At 36.5% G+C, this 22,852-nt stretch overlaps 1 protein-coding gene across 1 annotated transcript; it reads left to right on the forward strand.

The window, feature by feature from the left end:
- The first annotated feature begins 393 nt into the window (after positions 1-393).
- LOC101154896 (collagen alpha-1(I) chain) lies at positions 394-21,471 on the forward strand. Its single transcript, XM_020710577.1, has 25 exons — positions 394-491; positions 2,545-2,620; positions 3,045-3,324; positions 3,770-3,938; positions 4,337-4,390; positions 4,491-4,544; positions 4,819-4,872; positions 5,008-5,061; positions 5,373-5,426; positions 6,725-6,778; positions 6,858-6,911; positions 7,231-7,284; positions 8,339-8,383; positions 11,483-11,536; positions 11,622-11,675; positions 12,200-12,253; positions 17,029-17,100; positions 17,651-17,686; positions 18,353-18,397; positions 18,503-18,535; positions 19,071-19,217; positions 19,534-19,710; positions 20,365-20,455; positions 20,617-20,694; positions 20,896-21,471. Exons 1-25 carry the CDS (start codon positions 471-473, stop codon positions 21,099-21,101), a joined length of 2,070 nt encoding a protein of 689 aa, XP_020566236.1. The 5' UTR covers positions 394-470; the 3' UTR covers positions 21,102-21,471.
- The last annotated feature ends 1,381 nt before the right edge of the window (positions 21,472-22,852 follow it).

The raw sequence follows: 22,852 nt of genomic DNA on the forward strand, positions 1-22,852 counted from the left end.
CAAAGGTCGTCCTTGCTCCAACTAAAATGCAGGAAACATTAAAATGTGCCTTTTGATTCATTCTGCGAATACTTTTTGACTTGGCGGCCCAACATTTCAATCAGTATATTGTTTTTTTTGTTTTTTTAATAAATAGGGCAAAGCTTAAATGTTTGTCATTTTTTAAATGTTAAAATATGAACAGAAAATGAGTTTTTCGTGGATTTTTCTCTTCACTAATGTTGGATTCTGGAGCAAATATTTCTCACCCCGCTGAGAGGTGGGGATGGAGGGCAAAGGGAGCAAAAGAAAAAGATGGAGCGGATCTGCTCAGAGCCGGGGAATCTGAGGGATCCTGGGAAGGAGGACAGGAAGAGGAACCATTGCAGTCAAGATGCTGTGAGCCAGACAGTTAAATCAGCCCGAGCGAGTCCTGATCTGTGTTTTTCAAGCCTCCTGATCAGGATCTGATCAGAGAAGACTGCAGCATCATGGGAGCCTCCAGTCCCAAGGTAAGAGGGGGACAAAAAAAATCCATTTTATTTCATGGAAATGGTTTAAAATAGATGGAAAACGTAAAAGATGGAGTTAAAGTCTTTTAATCTGAGTACTTTTTGTCTGCCACAATTTTTAGAATCTTGAGAACTTTTGTTTACTAATCTAAAATTATTTTTTAAAGATTTTTTTAAACAAAAACAGCTCATTTTTGTGTGCACTGTTTCAAGCTCTTTAAAGTCTATGAAATGTTCATAATGCTTTTGAGTTTTCCCTTCATACATTTTTCCACCAAAATAAACCATCAAACGCATCCATTCTGCTTTTTTTCAAACATTACAAGCTTCTTTAATTTTGCACGTAATAAAGATTCTTTTTAACTGCTTTTTCAAACCAATCGAGTCATTTTTTTAACTGTAAGATAATTTCTTCTTGTTCATTTGTATCATTTTCTTTCATTACAAAACAGCATTCTGTGGCTCAGAAAAAATACAATAGTTAAAGTATAGTATAGTGTAGTATAGTATAGTAAAGTATGGTATAGTATAGTACAGAAAAGATTTAAATAGTTGAAAATGCATAACTTAATAGCACGATTGTTAAAAAACACAAAATAAATTAATTAAAGTGGGAGGGTCAGTAGGCAGCTCCTCCAGTGTTTCCAGGTATTAGACTGACAGTGATTTGAAAAAGTAAATTCATTTTCTGAGATAATTCAGAAAAAGCTGAAAAACCGAGAATTCTCAACAAGTCTGTCAGTTTAACATTATCAGTTATTTGATTTTTTTACTGCTTTATGGAACTCAATGTTTCTAAAACTCAAAAGTATCAAATAAACTCTAAAAAAGAAGTTCAAAGTGTTCTGCCCCCACAACTCAACCCTTTATGTTCTCCAAGGTGTTTAAGTTCATTGTCACCTTGATGCTGGGAAATGGTGGTTACTGCTGAGGTTTGGTCCTCCTCAACCATCAGGCCGTTGACCTGGTGTCAGCTGTCCGCTGAACCCTGGAGCTTTTTGCTGGGTTGGTGTTCGGGCTCGCACCGCAGCTTCAGGAATGTGGAACGAGTTTGAGAAGGGCTGTGCGGTTCTACCCTGACAAAGAAACCTCAGTCTTTTGACTTCTCACCCAAACACCACCACCATCATCATCGGGGCTCTTCAGAGCTTCAGCAGCATTTTTGATGCTCTTGATGGGTTGACATTCTGCACTAAGGTCAGAGGGTTCATCAGTGGAAGTGGTTGATGCCTACTCTTCATTTCAGTAGATTAAGGTAGCTTTTTAAAAGCAAAAAGGTGCAATATTCTTATATTTTTTCATTTCTTTTTAGAAAAATCTGGGTTTATTCTGACATTCCAAATGCATTTATGTCAGCTATGATGAGTTTTGTTGCTGTGAATGAGAATATGCATGTTTGTCTAGTACTATGTCATTACAGCTTGTTCAGGCTCAAAGATGTAATCCAAAATAAATTCAAAGTCAGCGCAGACAGTAGAAAAAAAAGGAACTGGAAAAGCACACAAACACAGTTTTAACTTTAGTTCTTTGGGAAAATGAACGCCTAAACATCTTAGAAGATGCATTTATGGTCCAAAGTTAAGAGCGTTTTAGAATACTTGCTGAACTAAAACTATATTTTCTAATTTTCAATAAACACACCCTTTTTTCTTTGTCTCCATTTTTCAAGATGTTAAACCTGTTTTTTTTAAGCTCTAAAAATAATACTTGTTGTTGTTGTTGATGTTGTTATTGATGTTTTCCCGTCATAGATTTGTTTCCACAAAAAAAAAAAACATTAAATGCACAAGTTCTCTTTGTTTTTCAAACATTACATATCTTGATTTTTGCGCTTACTAAAAGATACATTTGTTCTAGAAAATAGTTTATAAATGGACTATTTTTTTAGCAAACATTTTAAAATGAGCTTTTCTTTTAACAACTCTACAGAAAGAATTTTTGAAAACATTCGCCAGAGCTGTTTTTTTTTCAAACTCCCCATCTGACTGCTTTATCTTTGTCTTTTTTCACTTTCACACAATCTTGTGGATTAAATTAAGGCTGTTTGCTGCAGGTGTGGAACCTCCTTGTGTTCCTGCTGTGTGTGGTCTCTTCTCTCTGCCAGGACGAGTACTCGGGATACCCGTCAGGTACAATAAAGTTCTTAAAATTCAAATGCTCCTCTTTCATTTTAACTAAGGTGGACAAAACCGGTTTAAAGCAAATCAAATCATTCATTCACGAAGACACAACAGATACATGTATGTATATTTGAGATGTTTGCTTCTTTGCTCCTGTTTTGAATTTCTTATGATGACAATGAAGCAAATCAAAATGTCCAAAATTGAATTTTCAAAGTGTCCTGTCAGTGTTGAAATATAAAAATCTTCAATCACCTTTTTTCTCCTTTAATCACATGATCGATTGATGGAGGGCTTTTTTCTCCCTTTAACTTTGTCCCAAATTTTTTAATTAAAAACTTGTCAATTTTCATATTTAAAGGAGGAATTATAAATCTTAACTAACAGATTTATTTTGAGTTGAAGTTTTCTCATGTTGCCTGTGTTTCTGCAGCTGAGAACATCTATGAAGAATCTCCTGCCGTCGACCACTACAGCCAGTCACCAGAGGAGGACTACGACCGCACCAGAGTCACCATGATCACAGAGGAGGTCTTTCCAATCGCCTCCACCACCGAGTCCCACTACGCCAAGGAGGACACTGAGACCATGCAGGTAGGGAGCTCGGTCCAGGTTCTTAGCAGAGACAACAAGAGGGTTTACGGAAAAACAATTGAGATGCGTTTAATAAAAAGCATACATCTGATACAACAGCATTTACTCCATCACCAAATGTAATTAATAAAAAATGTGGACATTTTCAAAGAAAAATGTCTTGTTAAGTGAAAGGATCTGAACCCTGGAGAACTCAAGAACTACTTTCTTCTGGACTTTTAAACTTCTTGAGCTATTTTTATTTATTCATTTCGCGTAGAAATTAAATGCAGCCAAAAAAATAAAAATAAAATAAATTTTGAAAAAAATGAAAACAATTTTTTTTAAATGTGAAAAGATAAAATAGCAGCCAAATTTGACCCCTTGAATTCTCCAGAGTGTCGTATGATTCTGTCCTGGTCAGGCAGCATCATTTCATGAGGTCATACAAACGAGTCTGCAAACCAGCTTATTTTTGATCATGTCAATAAATCAAATGTTAAACATTACTGTTGTGTTCACCGGTACAAGACAAACAAACTTTGACTTTAAATGTTTCTGGAGTGACTCAAATGAATTTCTCTGACCCTCGCTGAACGTTATTGTCCTTGTTCAGGTGCCGTACCGTCCTGCAGGCCCGGACACCGACTCCTTAGAGGAGTCTGGAGGCGATGCTGCGCTCGGGGAGGAGGGCCCCACAGAGTGTGACTGTGAACCTGGGGGGCCCGGATTTGCTGGTTTTGCGGGACCAAAGGTATAAAGTCATGATAGTTAGGTCATTTAATTTAATTAGGAGTTTATAAAATATGTCTGTTTGAGAATTTGTCTCTTTTTACTTAAAGGACTGCTTACAGGAAGTTGCATTTTTGTAAGACTGATGTCATCTGCAAATGTATGCAGTTCTTAGTTTTTAAAGTAAATGATGTTAAAAACTCCTTAAAGAGTTTGAGTTGATGCTCTCTGTATTAAACCCACTGGATTCTCAAGTTAGCATGCAAACCAAAATACAACACTTTACCTTTTAATATAAAAGGACACGAAGAAATATTAATGTTTTTCGTTCTAAAATTTTGGTTATTTAGTGGCAGAAACAGGATTTTTCTTTCTAAATCATAATTTCCTAAATTTGATATTTATCTGTTGTCTATTTAGGGATCAAGAGGTGTTCAAGGGCAAACTGGTCGGCCTGGAATTCAAGGCAGAGAGGTGAAGAAGCCTGTCCTGCGGGCTCATTATCATGAAAGAACAAGAGCGTGTCTGAAATCATTTCTATGGGTTTTTTAATTCAATTTTATGTTGTGTTTAGGGTTATAAGGGAACCAAAGGGGTCATGGGAAAAAGAGGAGACACTGGACCAGTGGTAAGTAAATTCTAATGAAAGTGAGACAGTAAAAGTAACAATTATGATGACTTTCATTAGTTTATGTTACACAGAAAATTGTCTCAATTAGCCCAAAGCACATAAATGTACAAATTTAATGGAAAAGAGAGCGAATGCATGCACAGCTGGTTTGATTAAATCTGATAAATATATAAGGGAACCTCTAAGAGGAACATCTTCACAAACGTGAAAGAAGAGAAGTTGTATTGGCTTTAATTTTCGGTTTTAAAAAGATTTCAGAATTAATTTGCAGGGGGATGCTGGACCTGAAGGAGAAGAAGGAGCTTCTGGTTTCTCTGGAGGGATGGTGAGTTCACCAGCAGATCTGACATTCCAAAGCTTCATGTCAGCATCAAGCATTACGTCAAACAATGCTCTCTGAATGATTACCTGCTTTGACTTTTTGTAAATGCCTTTTGATTTGGATGGATTCTTCCTGCAGGGAGAACCTGGACTGCAGGGCGACCCAGGCGAGAGTGGAGAGCTCGGTCTGAAGGTACATTTTACAAAAAGTTCACATTTACAGAAACAAGCAAACTGCTGTTTAGTTTTGGTCAAATTTCACATCTTATTTATCAAAATTAAAACACATTTTTGATTTAATACACACATTTCTACAAATTATTATTATCATTTGTTTTATTGTATTTATCTGAGAATGAATCCAAACAGTTATAAGCAGCAGGACTTTGTCATATTGGTCTATTTTCCAGATAATTTTTACAGTATTTATTAATAGTTTAGTTTTTTTTCTGATTTCACACCAAAATGTGTTGCATTGTTTTGATCTACCCTCTCTGTCTGCAGGGCGACATCGGCATACAGGGACCCCGCGGCGGAGTCGGCGCTCCTGGTGAGACTGTAAGAAAACAGCTTCCTATCTGTCTGACAGTGCTGGAAAATTTCTACTTAAAGTTATTTTACACAATTTTACAAATGAAAAATGTTTAATTTTAAATACATAACTATCACCAATTCCCTTCCTATACTAATATTCAGTATCAAATGCATAGTATGGTATGATACACCATGACTGTTCGAAGTAGTTAGTATTATAGAAGTGTGATTTCCTTTTAACAAACAAATAAATTAACACAAACTAGTAAAAATGATTAATTCAGAAATAAGTAACACAAGCTTCACACTGACTTTACACAGTGCATTTTACAACAAACTGTCTCAATCCTGAATTTAACAACACAGTACCCACGTTTTATTAGGCTAGAGCATGAGTCTGCCTCTGCCTTGAGGGGAAACCCCATTTTTTCCAGGAAGAACTAAAACAAAACTTTTTCAATCTTAAAAAATAAAATGACTTTTTCCCTACTTTTTTAAATTTTAGCTGTCGGGGAGCTGATATTAAAAAAAATGAAATGTTATGATGACCAATCAACGTTTTTTTCAGCCGTGATTCAAAGTAAAATGTATTTCTTAACTGACAATTCAATTTACAGTTTGATCATGCAATTTGAAAATGCATATTGCTATTCAAAATTTAATATGGAAAATTACAATTCAGATATTAAAAAATAAATAAAAATAAAATTGTAAATAAATAAAAAAAGCAAATTGCATTTTAAGCTAAATATGCTACAAATGCTAAAAATGCTTAATTGATTGTGTAGGCTTTTCTGTTTTGCATAATCATAAATAATCATTTATATTTGCATTTGAAAATTATGTGGGTCCAAAAGAACTGCATGAAAAGCACCTGTAAGGTCATAATTGTGTTTATGCACAGTTGAAAAACTCCCCATGCTTCCTTCCACCACATGCCACCCTGCTGGCCGTCATGTTATCATCAAACAGGTGGTGTATGAGGATGTGGGTGGGGATTTTTTACAAAACAACAGCTGCTTCAGTTACTGCATGGCTTCAAATTCACTTTCACCAGCTGAAGTTCCTCACCTCACTATTATAATCAATACATTATAAAAGCATTAAATAAAATCAAAATAAATGTATTGGTTGGAATCAAGTACACCACCACATTTTTTCAATATTTACAAATCTGTTTATCACATCTGGTTCAATTTAAATATACATTTTTATTCAATTATGATACCCCCGGAAAAAAAAAGGTTTATTAGATGTGTTTAGAAAAGGCTGATATTTATTAATTCAAATTTTAATCATACATTATTTATTGTCCTTTTTAGGGTTCCATTGGTGATCCAGGACCTGCAGGACCCAGGGGAGGTAAAGGTATCAAGGTAAAAAAACAAAATTCTAGTTAATCAGAATATTAAAAGTGCACTGAATGTGCATAAAGTGTTTGTAATATTTTTGCAGGGGTCTCGTGGTGAACAAGGTAAACAGGGTCTTCAGGGAAAAGATGGACTGAAGGTAAAATGCTATTTGGTATTATTTCACATTCACATTTTCTTTAAGTTGGGATTTTAATGGATTTCTCATGTTGAATTTTTTTGTTAACATTTTTTAACCTCATGAGACCAGGCGTCCACATATGAGGACATCACATTGTGGGTTTAAGTTTCACTCTAGTTAATTCTGATTACCTGGGGCCCTGTGACTACAAAATAAATGAAGAAAAAGCATATCAAACTAGAGCTCAGGGCTCAAGAGATTTTCAAGGGTTTTTATTGCACTCTCTTGCCAACCAGCACACGTCACCTCCCTGTAACCTTCCTGTCTTTTCCCTTAGGGTCAGATAGGAGCACCAGGCTTTCCAGGAGACAATGGAGAAAGAGGATACTCTGTAAGTCGTTGAAGCAACTTTTAAAAAACTTTACTTTTTCTCCAAAAATCTCAAGTCGATTTTAAAAAAATCTAATTGTTCTTGGGCCATTAGGAAATATTAACCCTCTGATGTATACATTATGAAAGCTTTGGTCAAGATTTTTTGTCTAAAGAGTTTTTATTCTTCTCAGGACATGATAAAAGTGTTTAGATTTTTTTCCCTTCCAAATATGGTTATTTTCCTGAAAGTTACAAAAATGTCCAATCCAGTAGACCTCAAGATACAGTGAAGCAACTCCATGGTTTTTGTACTATACTGGGCGACCCACGATGTGACATCAAATGACGATCAATCATATTTCTTCTATTTCATTGGACACATAGTTTATTCCAGTTTTTTTACATATTTTATGCTTTTTTTTTTAATGTTTGCACTAGTGAGACTTTTTTTCAGCATAGAAGAATTGATAGGACATGCAAGCGGTAGTCATGGTGGCTTCTTTTATTTTATTTTATGGGGTCTGGACTGTTTATTATCGATCCAGGATTAAAAGTAAATTTACTTGCAGTTACACCAACTAACCGCTGAATAGAAGTCAATGGTCTGTGGCAGCAGAGACGAGTTTACTGACTTGTACAGTTCTGCCACAGAAACCACTGCATTGAGGAGATAGTGCTTTATTTAGCTGTCCACTGTCGTGACTGCTACGCACCAGAGGGTTGATTCTATTTCCACAAGTAAAAAAATGAAGTGAAAGTATTTTTTTTATACGTCACTTTGTTTGTTCCATTAAACAATATGATCTCAGTTTTATGCAAAAATAACTTGTTCCTTTTCTGCTTTTTGTGATTTCCATTACCACACATGATGGAATAAGCATGTGACGTTGTACGTGCTGGCCCCAGACTTCCTCATGCTGGTTTTGCTCCAACTGTGCTGCTAAGACTTCTCTTTAGAGTTTCAACATGTTTTGATTCTCTTTATTAAAAAATGACTAAAAGCTTCAATTGTTCTTCTCATTGTTTAATATTCTGTAAAAACTTTGTAAGTTATTTCCCTGTGTTGCCCCCAGGGTTATCCAGGACAGCCAGGGGGGATTGGACCAAGTGGACCCAAGGTACAAACTCCCATTAAAATGTTTCTGTGACCCTCATTTTACAGCCTTCAGGGTTGGAGAGACAGTATAGTTCTAAGAAGTATCATGCTTTACCAGCATATCACTTTTGAATTGAGCTTTTAGTTCCCCCATGATGCAATTTCAGAAAAAAACTCGTTTGGACTTTTTTTTAGTTTTGCCCCCTTGTGCAAAATAAGCCCAACAAAGAAAAGTTTCATTTAAAAAAAAAACAAAAAAAATCACAGGTTATAGGCTAAATAAATCAGTAAAATGTTATTTATTAATGCCCAATCTACCATATATATAAGCCTGATTTAATCATATCTAACTTTTCAAAAGCAACACAGAGAAATGAGATGATTAGGTTTATCGGTAGATTATAGTTATTTGGCATGTTGCAACAATCCATAATTTAGACTAGAATCTAAAAATTACTTGTTTACTTTGGGCCAATCTGTGGGAAATGGAGAAAATACAATATTAAGCAGATGAGCTGTTCTCTTTGTAACAGTAAAACTGCTCATTACTGGAGTAAAACCCAATATTGCAGGAGCCCAGGTTTGATGGCAGGAACTTAGGTTTTAATAAATAAATTTAAACAAGAAAAAATCCAGAAACAAAAAAAGACAGACAAAAAGTGTGGCAAAATCAATAACTTAACAAGGGGAAAAAAATCAAAAACTGAAACCTGACAAGAACCAAGAAGACATGACTGAAAACAAAGCAGACCAAAGGGCACCATCCTCTCATGCCGGCCCAAGAAAGCCACTGCTGAAAGACCCTTGGAGTACCGAGAAGATTGTGTCAGCTTTTTGGCAGACCGGTCTTACATCTGCGTTCATAATGACCCATGCGAGAAATTTCTCATATCTTCATATGAATGCTTTTCACAATTGCTGATTAAAATTTAAAAAAAATTAGGAGCTACTGAAATCATTTTATCTTTTCAAAAGTTTTGATCATGCTTCAGCTGTGTGACATATTCAATTTCTCGTCTTTAAATCGTTTGGTTTAACAAGTTAGGTGTCAGAAATAGAAGTTTGGTGCTGCAGGAAGTCAGGCTTTCTGGCAAAAATCTTTAATGAAATAAACCCAGAGGAGGAAAAATGTACTAAAATATTATATAACAAAGCCCAAAACACCAAAACAATACATGTTGAAGGCAATGATGACAAGAAGATTGGAAAATGATCAAAGGGAAACCAGCAGCTTAAATTAAGCTTTGGGGTAATTGATAAAAACAAAAAGTAATCACAACAGACTATGCTCTTTCCTGCTCTTAACTTGAATCCAAATATAGATAACCCTGAACAGATAAAAACATTTCATAATGGTATTTTTATTGTTTTCAGCAAAGCAAAGGGCACAGATCTAAAAATCAGTTTAGCTTTTATTTTTTAATTACACACTTTACTTTAACCCAAAACCACGTTAACGTCTTTTTGATCATCCTGTCCCATACCAGACCCCATCAAGGTGACTTTAAAATAATATTTTCAGAGAGCGCCTTTTTTAAAGCTCCAGTTCTGTCAGTTATCTGAGAGTAACTTTATATTTATAAGTTTCCTTTACAGCTGAAGTAGTCCTCTAGCAACTCAACAAAAGTATTTCGCCTTATCTTTGTCATGAAATTCCTGTGAAATTTAGATGAAAGTGCAAAGTTGATCTGTAATGTGGAATCTGGGGAAGTTCAGTGTAGTCGTTTCGCTGTGGTTTGCTGGGTAAGCATCTAAAGTACGCTTGGTAGAGCTGATCTTTAACTAGACATTATCATGAGAAGTGAAACTAAACAGTTTCTGGATGAAAAAAGAAAAGAAAAAGAAGTCATTTTTTGACTTTTACATTCCTAAATTAGCCATGAATTACAATGCAACTCCATGTAGATTAGTATGACTGTTTGTTAGTGTATCAAAAATAAAAAGGTTGTGAGTTTGTGTCCATATTTGAGTTTCCACACTTACTTGGAAGAGGTTTACTGTAGAATTTTCCACAGTAAACTGTAAATGTAAGCACAGAGTGGTCATTATTATCTGTTCAAGCAACAGAAATACAGTTTTGCAAACCCTTTTTTTCTGTTTTATTACATGTATTTATTAGGTATATATTCTATTGCATATAGTTTTGCTTTATTTAGCGCGAGCTTGTTCTGAGTGGTTGGCGCTCTCACCTCACAAGAAGGCCCTGGTTCGAAAATCCCAGCTGGGCCCTTTTTGTGTAGAATTTACATGTTCTCTTCCTGCATGTGTGGGTTTTCTCCCAGCGCTCTGGCTTCCCTTCACAGTCCAAAAACATCCCAACAACCTGCTTCACAGGTTGATTGGCGTCTGTAAATAGCCCCTAGGTGTGCATGTGAGTGTGTGTCTGTCCTGCAACAGACTGGTGGCTCGTTCACGGTGTACCCTGTCTTCACCCGACAGTAGCTGGGATAGGTTCCAGCAACCCAGCAACCCAGATGGATGGAGTTGTGTTCTATAAAAAGACAGTGAGAACAGTGTTTGAATGGCTGCTTTGTGGGTCATAGTGAAAAGTGAAACTGAAAGTACCTTCAAGCGGAGCCTTGACAAACAGGCTTTGGTATCTGCCAGGAAATTTCCCCAACACTCCACAGCCATGACCTGTCTTCTTGTGTACAGCAATATGCAATGCAATGAGGAAAACCTGCAATCAGGAACTGTTCAGTAAAATCCACTAATTGGTACATAAAGCTACACAAAAAGAACCAATCTAATAAAAACAGAAACGTTTTTTCATGACTGTGTGTCTTAGTTTCTCTTTAACTTTTTCCTATTAAAATGTATACACAACGTTATTCTACAAATAATTCACCTTTGGTTGCTCCTTTGAAAAACTGGTTTTCATTGAATGCTGCTACACACGTCCAAAAATGCTTTATCAAAACTTTCATGTACTTTGTGGCTAATTTGCAACATAGCTCTAGGACTTCACTTAATTTAGCATCACCTTGAACTCAAAATAGAATATTTTTTTACTATGATTTTACATTTTACTCAGTTGTATCATTTAATAAATACCTGCCTCGCAAAAAAACAAAAAGAAAACAAAAACGTAATACCTTTTTCTCCCCGGTTTTTATTTCAGGGTTCCAAAGGTCATGGTGGTCTTCCAGGCAGCGACGGGGAACCTGGAGAAGATGTCAGAAGATCCAACTTAAATCAAATATATTATCTTTTGTTTTTGTGTGTGTGTTTCTGCCTGTTTACACCGTTGTCCTCTTCAGGGGCCAACAGGAGTCACAGGGTTCATGGGGGAGCCCGGTCCATTTGGTGTCAAGGTAATGACGTTTAAATGTGCTTTTTCTGACTCCTTCATTTCTCTTCTGTTTAAAATTCCCTAAGTCTCTTTCAAATGTTTGTTATTTTTGTTTCAGCAATTGCTTAAGCATTTAAACAGAAATCCCTTTGAGTCTGTGAATTGAAAGTCACAGCAGAGCCCTCTCTGGGAAATTCTAGATGTTTTCAAGTTCCTGTTTCCTTTTGCTTATTGTTTTCTGCCATGACTTTTCTATGAGTCACCCGGATCTCTTTAGAAATTAAGATGGTGGGATAAACTCCAATAACAATGTCCTTTTTTGTTTTTACTAAGCCAAAGATTTTTTTTTTACTGGTTTTGAGCAGCAATCCTGTCCCTTATCCTGAATCATGTTAGAACTTGTTTTAAGCAGAATGCATTTATGGGCATTCATTCTAAATATTACATTTAAAATGATCCATGTTTCAGTCAGACATGCTTGTTTTAAAGCTGTATTTGAAGTCTTTTGCAGCATAAAAATTGTTCACCACTTTTTCTTATTTACAGGGCAGTAAAGGCGATCCTGGCACCAAAGGGCCTCGTGGTCGAGTGGGTAGAGTGGTGAGTGAGCAGACAACTAAAGTGAATAGTATTCAGTGACTCATATGAGGCAAGAAGGTTCTGGTACAAATCCCAGCTGGGACCTTCCTGTGTAGAGTAAGCATGTTCTCCCCCTGTTCATGTATGCAAAGCATAAAAAAAATACATTAACCTTCACAAGTGCAGAACAGCTTTTCACAATTGTTAACTGGTTGGAACTGAATTTATTCAGCTGCTAAAAGCCATTCATTTAATGAGTGGTTTTAATAAAAATTTACAAACTCAACACAAAGCCATGTCTTTACTTCCCCCTTAAAGACCCACTCTGATGAAAATTGTTTTTTAACATGGCATTTTTCTCATGATGGAGTACAAACATAAAGAAAATAAAGTTTAAACTTGGATTTACAAGTATTTCTTTATCCAAATCATTGTGATTCAGGAGCAGAGAAAAAAAGGCTGTTTGACAAAGATTGTAGTTTTGATGTAGAAGTTACGATTGGTGGGCCACAAGCTTCCTGCTCCGTTCCATTCTAATGCATCCACAAACAAAAAAGTATTGTGCAAGTTCTCCCACCCAAAAAGATCAGAGAGGCCTGTTGTCTGTTTTTTTAAAGAATTTTTTTTGTAAATCATGGTGGAAAGTAAGTATTTGGGCACCTACAAACAAGCAAGATTTCTGGCTCTCACAGATCTATAACGTCTTCTGTCAGAGGATCCTCTGTCCTCCACTCGTTATCTGTATTAATGGCACCTGTTTGAACTGGTTATCCATAGAAAAGACACCTGTCCACAACCTCAAAGAGTCACACTCCAAACTCCACTATGGCCAAGACCAAAGAGCTGTCTAAGGACACCAGAAACCAAATTGTTGACCTGCATCAGGCTGAGAAGACGGAATCTGCAGTAGGTTAGCAGCTTGGTGTGTAGAAATCCACAATGGGAGCAATGATTAGAAAATGGAAGACGTACACGACCACTTATAATATCCCTTGACCTGGGGCTTACTGCAAGATCTCACCCCGTGGGGTTAAAATAATCACAAGAATGGTGAGCAAAATTCCCAGAACCACACGAGGGACCTAGTGAATGTCCTGTAGAGAGCTGGGACCAAAGCAACAAAGGCTTCCATTAGTAACACACTACCCCACCAGAGACTCAAAGCCTGCAGTGCCAGATGTGTCCCCCTGCTAAAGCCAGTACATGGGCAGGCCTGTCTAAGATTTACTAGAGAGCATTTGGATGATCCAGAAGATGATTGGAAGAATGTCCAGAAGAAACAAAAATATAGCTTTTTTGTCAGAACTCTACTCATTGTGTTTGGAGGTGAAAGAATGCTGAGTTGCATCCAAAGAACACCTTTCCAACTGTAAAGCATGGGGGTGGAAACATTATTGTAGGAGCCATATGGAGAAACATGTCCTGTGGGTGTCGCTGTTTTCATGTTTTGCTGTCAATTATAAATTGGTTGATGATCTGACCACACACAGGTGTGCATGAGCCAGATGGAGAAATGGTTTTTGACCGCTTGTGGTGGAAATGAAGCAAAAGAGTAGTCCAATCCGTTCAGTAGTGTAAATTAATAAAAGAAACAAAGTAATGCAAAGTTGATCGGAGTAAAAGACTCATTTTTCTTCGTCGTATAAGGAAACGACAGCCCGCTTGGCGCGTCAATCAACTCTGGCGTCGCACATCTCAGTGTATCAAAGGAGCTAGAACTTAGTTAAATAGTTTCTAGGCCTTTAGCTCCTACAATTATGTTTGGGGCTGTTTTTCAGCAAAGGGACCAGGATGACTGATCCATGTGAATGAAAGAATACTGTATCAGCAGATTTTGAGTAAACACCTCCTTCCATCAGCAAGGGCATTGAAGATGAAATCTGGCTGGGTCTTTCAGCATGACAACAACCCCAAACACACTGTCTGGGTATTGAAGGAGTGGCTTCGTAAAAAGCATTTCAAGGTCCTGGATTGGCCTAACCCATCTCCAGATCTCAACCCCATAGAAAATCTTTGAGGGGTGTTGAAAGTATGTGTTGTCTAGTGACAGCCCCAAAACATCACTGCTCTAGAGGAGATCTGCATGGGGGAATGGGCCAAAATACCAGCAAAAGTTTGTGAAAGCCTGAAGACTTGCAGCGAATGTTTGGCTGTTGTCATTGCCAACAAAGGGGATCTAAAAAAGTATTGAGTTGAACTTTTGTTATGGACCAAATACCTATTTTCCACCATATTTTACAGATTAATTTGTTTAAAAATCAGACACTGTTATTGTCTGGATTTTTTTTCTCATTTTCTCTGTCCTAGTTGAGGGATACCTATAATGCAAATTACAGGCCTGTCTTGTCTTTTTAAGAGGGAGAACTCACACAATTGGTGGCTGACTAAATACTTTTTTGCCCACACTGTAGACGACTAGATTTATTTACGCCTTTGTTTTCCTCGTCTGATCTCGCTGCGACAATATTCCTCGTCGTTTTTGTGGCACTGCTGATGGGGGGTGTGAGGGGCTGTAAGCTTGTGGGAAAGCATGTAAACAGAGGGGTGATAGGAAGTGGAGGTGGGCATGCTTCGCACTATAAGCCAGTTATGCCCTAATTATAATTAGGTCCTAGAAAATGACAGATTTACAAAAAAAAATCTTGGTTAAAAACAGCATAATCATAATTAAAAGACCACTGGGAATGTTTTTACAATCGATCAAAATGTGATTGGAGTGAGTCACTGTTATTAAAGACAAGTGTGTCTCCCATCAAAAGTGTCTTTGTTGTCGGTTTCTCTGGTCCACTGGGGCAATGCCAAGACACTCTGACATTGTGAGAGAAGTCACGGTCCAGTCAGGGAAGTGAGAGTCCGATTTGTTTCTCATTTCTGATGAAGAGAACAAAAACTACTCTGTGACAGATTTAGGAGTTACTTCTGCTTTTTAAATAGTACTCACGAGTGCAAAAATAAATGTCACCCTCGTGGAAAGTTTGAAAAATTGTTTTTGTATGTGTGCAAGTTTTTTAGAACCATTAAATAAAACTACTAAGATAATGTGAGAGTAAACTGAATTAGGAAGAAATGTTGACTTTTGCTGCATTTTAAGCAAAAAATCAATCACTAATAAAAACCCAAACCCAAAAAACTGGCTCTGGAAACCTGATGAACTCAGGATAAAACCCGAACAGGAACAAATATTGCAGTAACAGAGATGGAGTGCCCCCTCCAAACTAAGCGTTATCACACAGAATTCTGCAGAAAAGAGTCCTAATGTTAGAAGAGAATTTTCTGTGTGTTTTTGCAGAATTTACTATAAATCTAGAACGGGAAGAAATTCCCCCAAACATGTGACCATTAGCAGTTCCCCCATGCTCGTATGCTTAGCAGCAGCATGTTGGGATTGTTTTTACTTTGTGGTCGTAACCAGATACCAGGCTGACCTTGTGAGGGAATTTCCCTGATAGAAAAATACAAACACCCATGATTACAACTCATAGAAAAGGAGAACTATTCACTGTCATGATATGGGGAAGTCAATGGCAGTGTTGTTGTTTTTAAATGCCATCTTTTAAAAGATAGCTGCTTATTTACAACAGAGAAACTCGGCTTCCTCCTCTCATCCGGTCACGCAACTTCTTTTAAATTTCAACCCGATGGGTTTGCTGCAAACTCTTTCTTTCTGATAATCATTGCATTTTAATAATTAAATAATAATTTAATCCTGGATTCAGACCGGCAAACTTATTTGAGTTATAGGGAAACAAACATAATGCCATTTGATATGTTGCATGCTTTCAGGTCTGGAGGGAATACATTGTCTTTTTTAGTGTTTTCAAGGAGGCGAGACAAGTAACTAGGATCTTACCTCACAAGGAAGTTAAGAGCAAAATTATTGTGAAATCGTAACAGAGTCACCATCATAAAAGACACTTTCAAACACTTCAACAACTGCACAGCAGCTGCAGAGGGACAACACCAAAAAACAGTTTTCTGAATCGATAGAGGAGAAAATATCACATTTGAATAAATATTATTGTAGCAGAGATAAAGAGTAAATGTAGGATATTTTGGACTGCTGATAGGACCAGAGTTAAGTTTTAGTTTAGTGTCTTATTTTATTGCACACAAGGCACACACAAGCAAAAAATGATGTTGTGTATCCATATGTGGAGGAAGGCTGTGGGACAGAACCAGCTTAAATTTAGAGAAGGAACAGGACAGTAATAGATTGAGGGTGTAACCCATTTGGTTTAGTTCATGGAGGTGAGAATTTAACCCTTGTGCTATCTTAGATGACCCCACCCTTACTTTGACGTGTTCTCCCTACCATGACAAAGGTGGATAAAGGTGGAAAGATTACATGTAATCCATGGACACCAGTGAAGATCACAAATCATTGAAGAAAAGGTTCAGCGCACTGTCTAGTGGGTCTAGATGACCCAACTTCCAATGTTAAAGTGCCTAGGATAGCACAAGGGTTAAAGGCTTTTACTTCTACTCAGTCCCTTTTCTGAGATTTATTTTTTGTCCTATTATTTCCTTTTAAAGTACATTTCCAAAATAAATATCATTATCATCATGCAGCAGAGGCTCAGTATGTTAACCAGTTGTTTTGATGCAGTCCATTCAGTCTGCATGCGCTACAAGCAGTTCTATGTTTTCAGTCGTACCACTTCATATTCTTGTATATATTCTAGATATAAAGAGTAAATAAATTCAAAAACACAGTAACGTAGTTTTTTTTTTTAAGTTGTTCAGTGTCAGTCGACACACTGACAGTTTAAATATGACCATATCTTTTTCTGCAACAGGGACCTCAAGGAGAGCCTGGAGATGCTGGGGTGCCAGGAAAACAGGGAGTAAAGGGTCTTCAGGGCCAGACGGTTTGTAAAGACAACAACAGACTACACAAAACAAATTATTTAGTCAAATTGTACTGCATATACGAGTCATTTCTGAAAATCCGCGTTAGCAAATTAGCAAAAAAAGTTCAATTATAAACTATTTTTAATGAAAGGAAGTACTTTATGGCTTTAGCTTGTGATGGGGCATAATTTGTCTGAAAATACAACAGTTTACTGATCTTAAAATTTGATCATTCTGTTTTTGTAATTTTAGAAAGGAATTTTTGATGTGGGGTTCTTCTTTTTGCTTCCCTTTTTAATGTGATTGCTCATATTTGACTCGAATTAGACTGAATTTATTTGACACGCAAGATCAGATTTAATATGAAAGACAGCATAACAAAAAAAGCACAACTTTGATTTATAGCATACAAGAAGACTGCAGTCATGACATCCTGAAATGCAAAATAAAAATGTATTTTTTTCCCATCTGTGTTTATCTTTCTGTGAAACTGTCTGTGATTTTTATTGTCACAATCGAAGTCCTACGAACTGAACTGTATTTTAATTTTTTTTCTCTTTGCTCCAGGGTGCACAAGGTGAGACAGGGCCTGATGGAGAAAAGGTGAGCTTGTGAACTGCAAAATGCAAACACAGTTCTAAAAAAAGCAACTCATCTAGCTTTTGGAATATGACTATTCCCACATTGAAAATCGGAAAGAAGAAAAACTAATTTGAACCGTGAATCAGTGTGAACTTTAAAAAAATGTTTTAAAACACAATTGACATATTTCAAAGCAAAAAGATTTTTTCAGTTTCCTCAAATCTCATTTTATTTCAGAGTCTTATACCAAATTGATTAGGATTTAAGCATTTAGGAAATGACTACATGCTTGTTAGTAATGTTTATCTGCTGGAATTCTTTTGCTACAGAAAATGTACTTTTAATAGTGTGTTTTAATTCAGTTACAAATCCACAAAACTCTAAAGATGAGGTACCACTCATGTTGTGAAATGCTGTTAATAAAAGTTCAACTTCAACTCGGTGTGTGGCTTCAAGTTTGTACAAAAAACCCTATGATCATCTGTGGTTTCGTTTTGTTTACAATGACAGTGATTCATAGTAATTGTCTCAAAAGCTCATTGTTACAGACAGAGACAGGGATTTGTTATGGTCTGTTGTGTGTATTCCACCTCCTAGTTTATTCCCCTAGTTAACCCTTTGTGGACTCACACCTATCGTTCATTTTTCTCAACTTCCTCTTTCATCACCTGTTTTGTTTTTTCACAGGGTGCGGCAGGAAAGAAGGGCATTAAAGGGGAAAAGGGAGAGAAGGTAATTTTGACTCTTGTTGAATACTTCTTCCACCCACTTTGTTTGCACATCTGCTGGAAGTTACCTCTCATTTCATTTGTTCGTTTTTCTTTTTTTACCTATCAGAACAGTCCAGGTGATCGTGGAGACAAAGGACAGGTGATGGAATGGTTTGCATGCACTATACATCCCACCCTGAACAGATGGTGAAAAGAACATTTAGGGAGGTTTCTGAACAGTAAGCAGGTCCCTACATGTTTTTATAAATCAAAATGTATCACATGCTACACTAAAAATATATTCATAAACTTCAACTTTGTACTATGTATAATTACATGTATAATATTATATAAAAATATTACGTGTATATTGGAATATATATTCTAAGAGAACCTTGAATGTTCAATGAATTGATAGATAAATGTAGAAAAATGTAAAATCTGAATGTAATAATTTAGATCTGAACAATTAGTAGCAATATTTCATTGAAATTAGGCAGACCTGAAATTCTAACTAATAGAATTTTTATTTATTTATAAAAAGTATAACTCAAGGGAATTATTTGAACTTAATGGGGTTTTATTGTGAACTAAGAAGAAAGATTTTTACGCTTTGGTTTGTAATTAATCTTTTGAAGTGCAGCAATAATATACTCAGAAATAGTTCTGGACGTCTGTTTGCTCTTGTTACCCAGCGAGGTCCAAAAGGAGTGCTCGGACGTACTGGCGTCCCAGGCCCGGTTGGTCCACCTGGAGTTCCGGGGTCCAGAGGAGAGCAAGGTCCAATCGGCGATCCAGGTGTTACAGGCCGAGTTGGACCAAAAGGAGCTCCAGGACCAGTCGTGAGCAACATCTGCTGATGTTTGGACTGATCTTAAACCAACACACATCTTTTAGTCTCAGCAGTTCTAAAGTTAGCTCAACAGTTGACAAATTCCCTTTTTTAATGCTTTAGTTTACGCTCCTTTTTAACCTATAATAATATTATGCTTTTTGTTAAATGTGCTAAAACAATTTTCCTATATTTAATGTTTAAGGGGAAAAAATGAAAGGTAAAGCATATTCTTTCCTATTTTTTAAGTTTTTCTTTCATTTTGTGCCTAAAATAACCTTCAAGTCTTCTGATAAGCTAAGATGAGGTTCCTGTGCATGCTGCAGGGTCCCGGTCTGACCGATGAGCAGGTTCTGCAGCTCTGCAGAGGAGTGGTTACAGCCCAGATCTCCCAGTATGCCCAGTCAATCCGAGCCAAATGCTCTCAGGGCTGTCCCATCAACAACAGAACTCTAATTGGGCCGCCAGGAGCCCAGGGACCTCTTGGAGCCCCAGGAAAAGCTGTAAGTGTTTCCTCCAGATTCATGAAAACATCTGTCAGCTCTTTATGGTTCATAAGCCAACCGTACATTATAAAACATACCTAAATCAAATTCTGAATTAATGGAATTTCAGAAATCTCAAATGTTAGAGAACAGAAATCAGAACTTCTTATTACTATATACTGACTATATAGTATGTTATGTCTCTTACTTCAATTTTATATTTAGTTTCATTTTATGTAAAATTACTTCCAATAACATGTTTTCTGTCTTTTATAATATCTGCCTGCCAAAGGACTGCGGATGGAAGTTAGCATATTGCTAAAATCTCACATATTTCAATTTGTTTTTTTATGTTCAATAATAATGCATCAATATTATTTTTTAATAAATAAATGTTAAGATTTAAACATAATTTAGCATGTCATAAAGATTTTCTTCACTTTAAAAAGCAATATTAGTGAAAACTTATCTTGAAAATTATTAAATGATTCAGATTATGATGTTGTAAATCAAGGCGGAGTTGCACGAATCACACAATAACCTGAGTTAACAATGGTGTGTACAAGGAAGTTGAAAACACTGACACCACACTTATCTTATACTAATGCTACAAACTTGGAGACTGTGTGAATCAATTGGAATAATCAATACTCTTCTGTGCCCAATTTTCAGGGAAAAGCAGGAAAAGCAGGAGCAAAGGGAAGCAGGGGCATTCAGGGTGAGAGAGGGCTGGAAGGACAGGCGGGGGCTCAAGGTGCAAGAGGTAAAAAATAGGTTTTTCTTTTAAATTCTGCAAATTTAACCAAACAGAGTGAATACCAATAAAACTCTTAACCTGGATCCATGAACATTTAGTTTTGTGTTGGTACTTGATGGCGCTTTAGGGTTGTGACCTGTATTGTTGTTGTTTTTTGCTTCCAACAGGTCCAAAGGGACCCAAAGGCAATGCAGGAGATCCAGGTAAAGGCCTACCAGGACCAGACGGACCGCAGGGACTCCAAGGTTTGATTCTTTGAACACTTTCCACATCAATTCCTTAATTATTAGTGACAGCAAAACCAAATTTTTTAAATATAGATCTAATTTTTATACACTTACTTTTAAGGCTGTAAAATTCTCAATTGACACTATTCTTATGGTAAAATGTTTCTGATTTTTTTTCCTGACAAATTGTTGTGAATATTTAAAAACAAACTTTTTCAGGTTTGCCGGGTTACCCGGCAGAACCCAAGAATGGCATGGAGGGCTCCCGTGGCCCCCGAGGCTTCCACGGTCCTGTGGGTCAGCAGGGAATGGTGGGACTTCCAGGCGTGCCAGGATTTTGTGAAGCCAGAGACTGCAGCATCTACGCACCTGTGATGCGTAAAGAGCAGGGTCTGGTAAAAGGACCCACCAGTACAAAAACCTGAGCCTGAACAAACCAAAGAAAAACTTTTTATTATAGGTTGATGCTTAATTCAAATGGTTCTGCAAACAAAAATCTGGATTGTTTTTGGTGCAAAAATCCAACTGGAAAAAATGTTTCTTTCCAGCGGAAACAATGATTCGTGTGAACTCCAGTATTGTGTTTACACTGTCATGAATGAATAAATTCAGAGGTTTTTGCAAAAACTATAAATAAGGTAAAGATCTAAACAGCTTGACATGAAAGAAATCTTTTCTTTTTTTTAAATCTTAATAAATATATAATGCTATGTAAATACTATGTAAAAAAAGAATCTAGAAAACACGTATGTATCTTTATGCAAACCTCTCAGATAAATGTTTTTTTTAACCCGAGTCTCTGGTCTGTCAGTTGTGAAATTGTCACAATATTTGCCATACATGTTAACAAAAAAACACAAAAACAACTATAGTTATATTCAGTTATTCAGTTATAGTTCAGTAATTTTTAGAACCAAATGAAAAAAATCAGTTAAGAGAATCTTATTAGGAAACATATTTTTACCCTTACAAAACAGAGAAGTGAGATTACCGTATTTTCCGGACTATAAGTCGCACTTTTTTTCATAGTTTGGCAAGGGGTGCGACTTATACTCCGCAGCGACTTATATTAGAAATAAATTGAAATAAATACATTGTTAACCCTCCTGTTATGTTCATTTGTGAGGAACAGAGATGATGTTCCTGGGTCAATTTGATGTATGAGGTATGTTAAGTGTTAAGAGTATGTTAAGTGACTCAGAGAATCAGCAAACTTTTTTTACAGTAAGATCTTGAAGGCTAACAACATAATATTCTATTTTCCAATGATTTCATAGATTCAGAAATGCAATAAAAGTGAAAACTGTTTCTACAAATACAGGATGAAAACAGAGTATTAGTTAGCCAATGATGCTTCATGAAAGGAATAAATAAATAAGTATAAGAAAAAATTACTGTGAAATTATTAGATAAACAGTCTGCTATGATTGTGTCATATCCTCTTCCTCTTTCGGCTTCTCCCATCAGGGGTCGCCACAGCGAACAAGTCGCATGGTAAACTTGGCAATGTTTTTTTACGCCGGATGCCCTTCCTGACGCAACCTTCTCAAACCGGGCTTGGAACCGGCACAGGGGTAGAGAAGGGAACAGGGAGCAGCCCGGAGTCGAACCCTGGTTTCACGGACGGAAGGCACCGCAAACCAGCACGAGCTGAACCGGCTCAATGATTGTGTCATATAAGGTTGTGAAAGTTAAAATGCGACTTATAGTCCAGTGCGACTTATCTGTGTTTTTTTCTACTTTATAATGCATTTTTGGGCTGGTGCGACTTATACTCCGGTGCGACTTATAGTCCGGAAAATACGGTAATATTATTTTTTATACAAAAGTTGCACAGAATCAGTAATTTGAAGTCCATAAAGACACATTACCACGATATCCAGCTCATTTTGATCCAGTTAATCTTAAATGTGCCATTTACTTTTAAAATTCCATTAAAAGCAGTTTCTTAGAAAAAGAAAATAGACAAAAATAAAGAAAACACTTTTTTATGTCTGCATTTAAAAACACGTTTTTAAGATGATGGCGAAGATGTCATAAAAAGATGACAAATTCTGAATAAAATTTTAAGAAGAGAAATAGTAGTAGATCCATGATTTACTATATTTTCTGCCTTAGAAAAAAAATAATTCATTTTGGTGGTTTCATACAATGTCAGTAAAAAACAGTTTCTCGA

The sequence above is a fragment of the Oryzias latipes genome, chromosome 16, assembly GCF_002234675.1.
Source record: "Oryzias latipes chromosome 16, ASM223467v1".
Classification (NCBI taxonomy): domain Eukaryota; kingdom Metazoa; phylum Chordata; class Actinopteri; order Beloniformes; family Adrianichthyidae; genus Oryzias; species Oryzias latipes.

Excerpts from the sequence above, each read along its gene's own strand:
- LOC101154896 (XM_020710577.1), top strand. The coding sequence starts at position 471 with ATGGGAGCCTCCAGTCCCAAG. Across the intron at positions 4,391-4,490 it reads CTGGAATTCAAGGCAGAGAG|GGTTATAAGGGAACCAAAGG; the intron begins GTGAAGAAGCCT and ends TGTTGTGTTTAG. Across the intron at positions 4,873-5,007 it reads CTGGTTTCTCTGGAGGGATG|GGAGAACCTGGACTGCAGGG; the intron begins GTGAGTTCACCA and ends TTCTTCCTGCAG.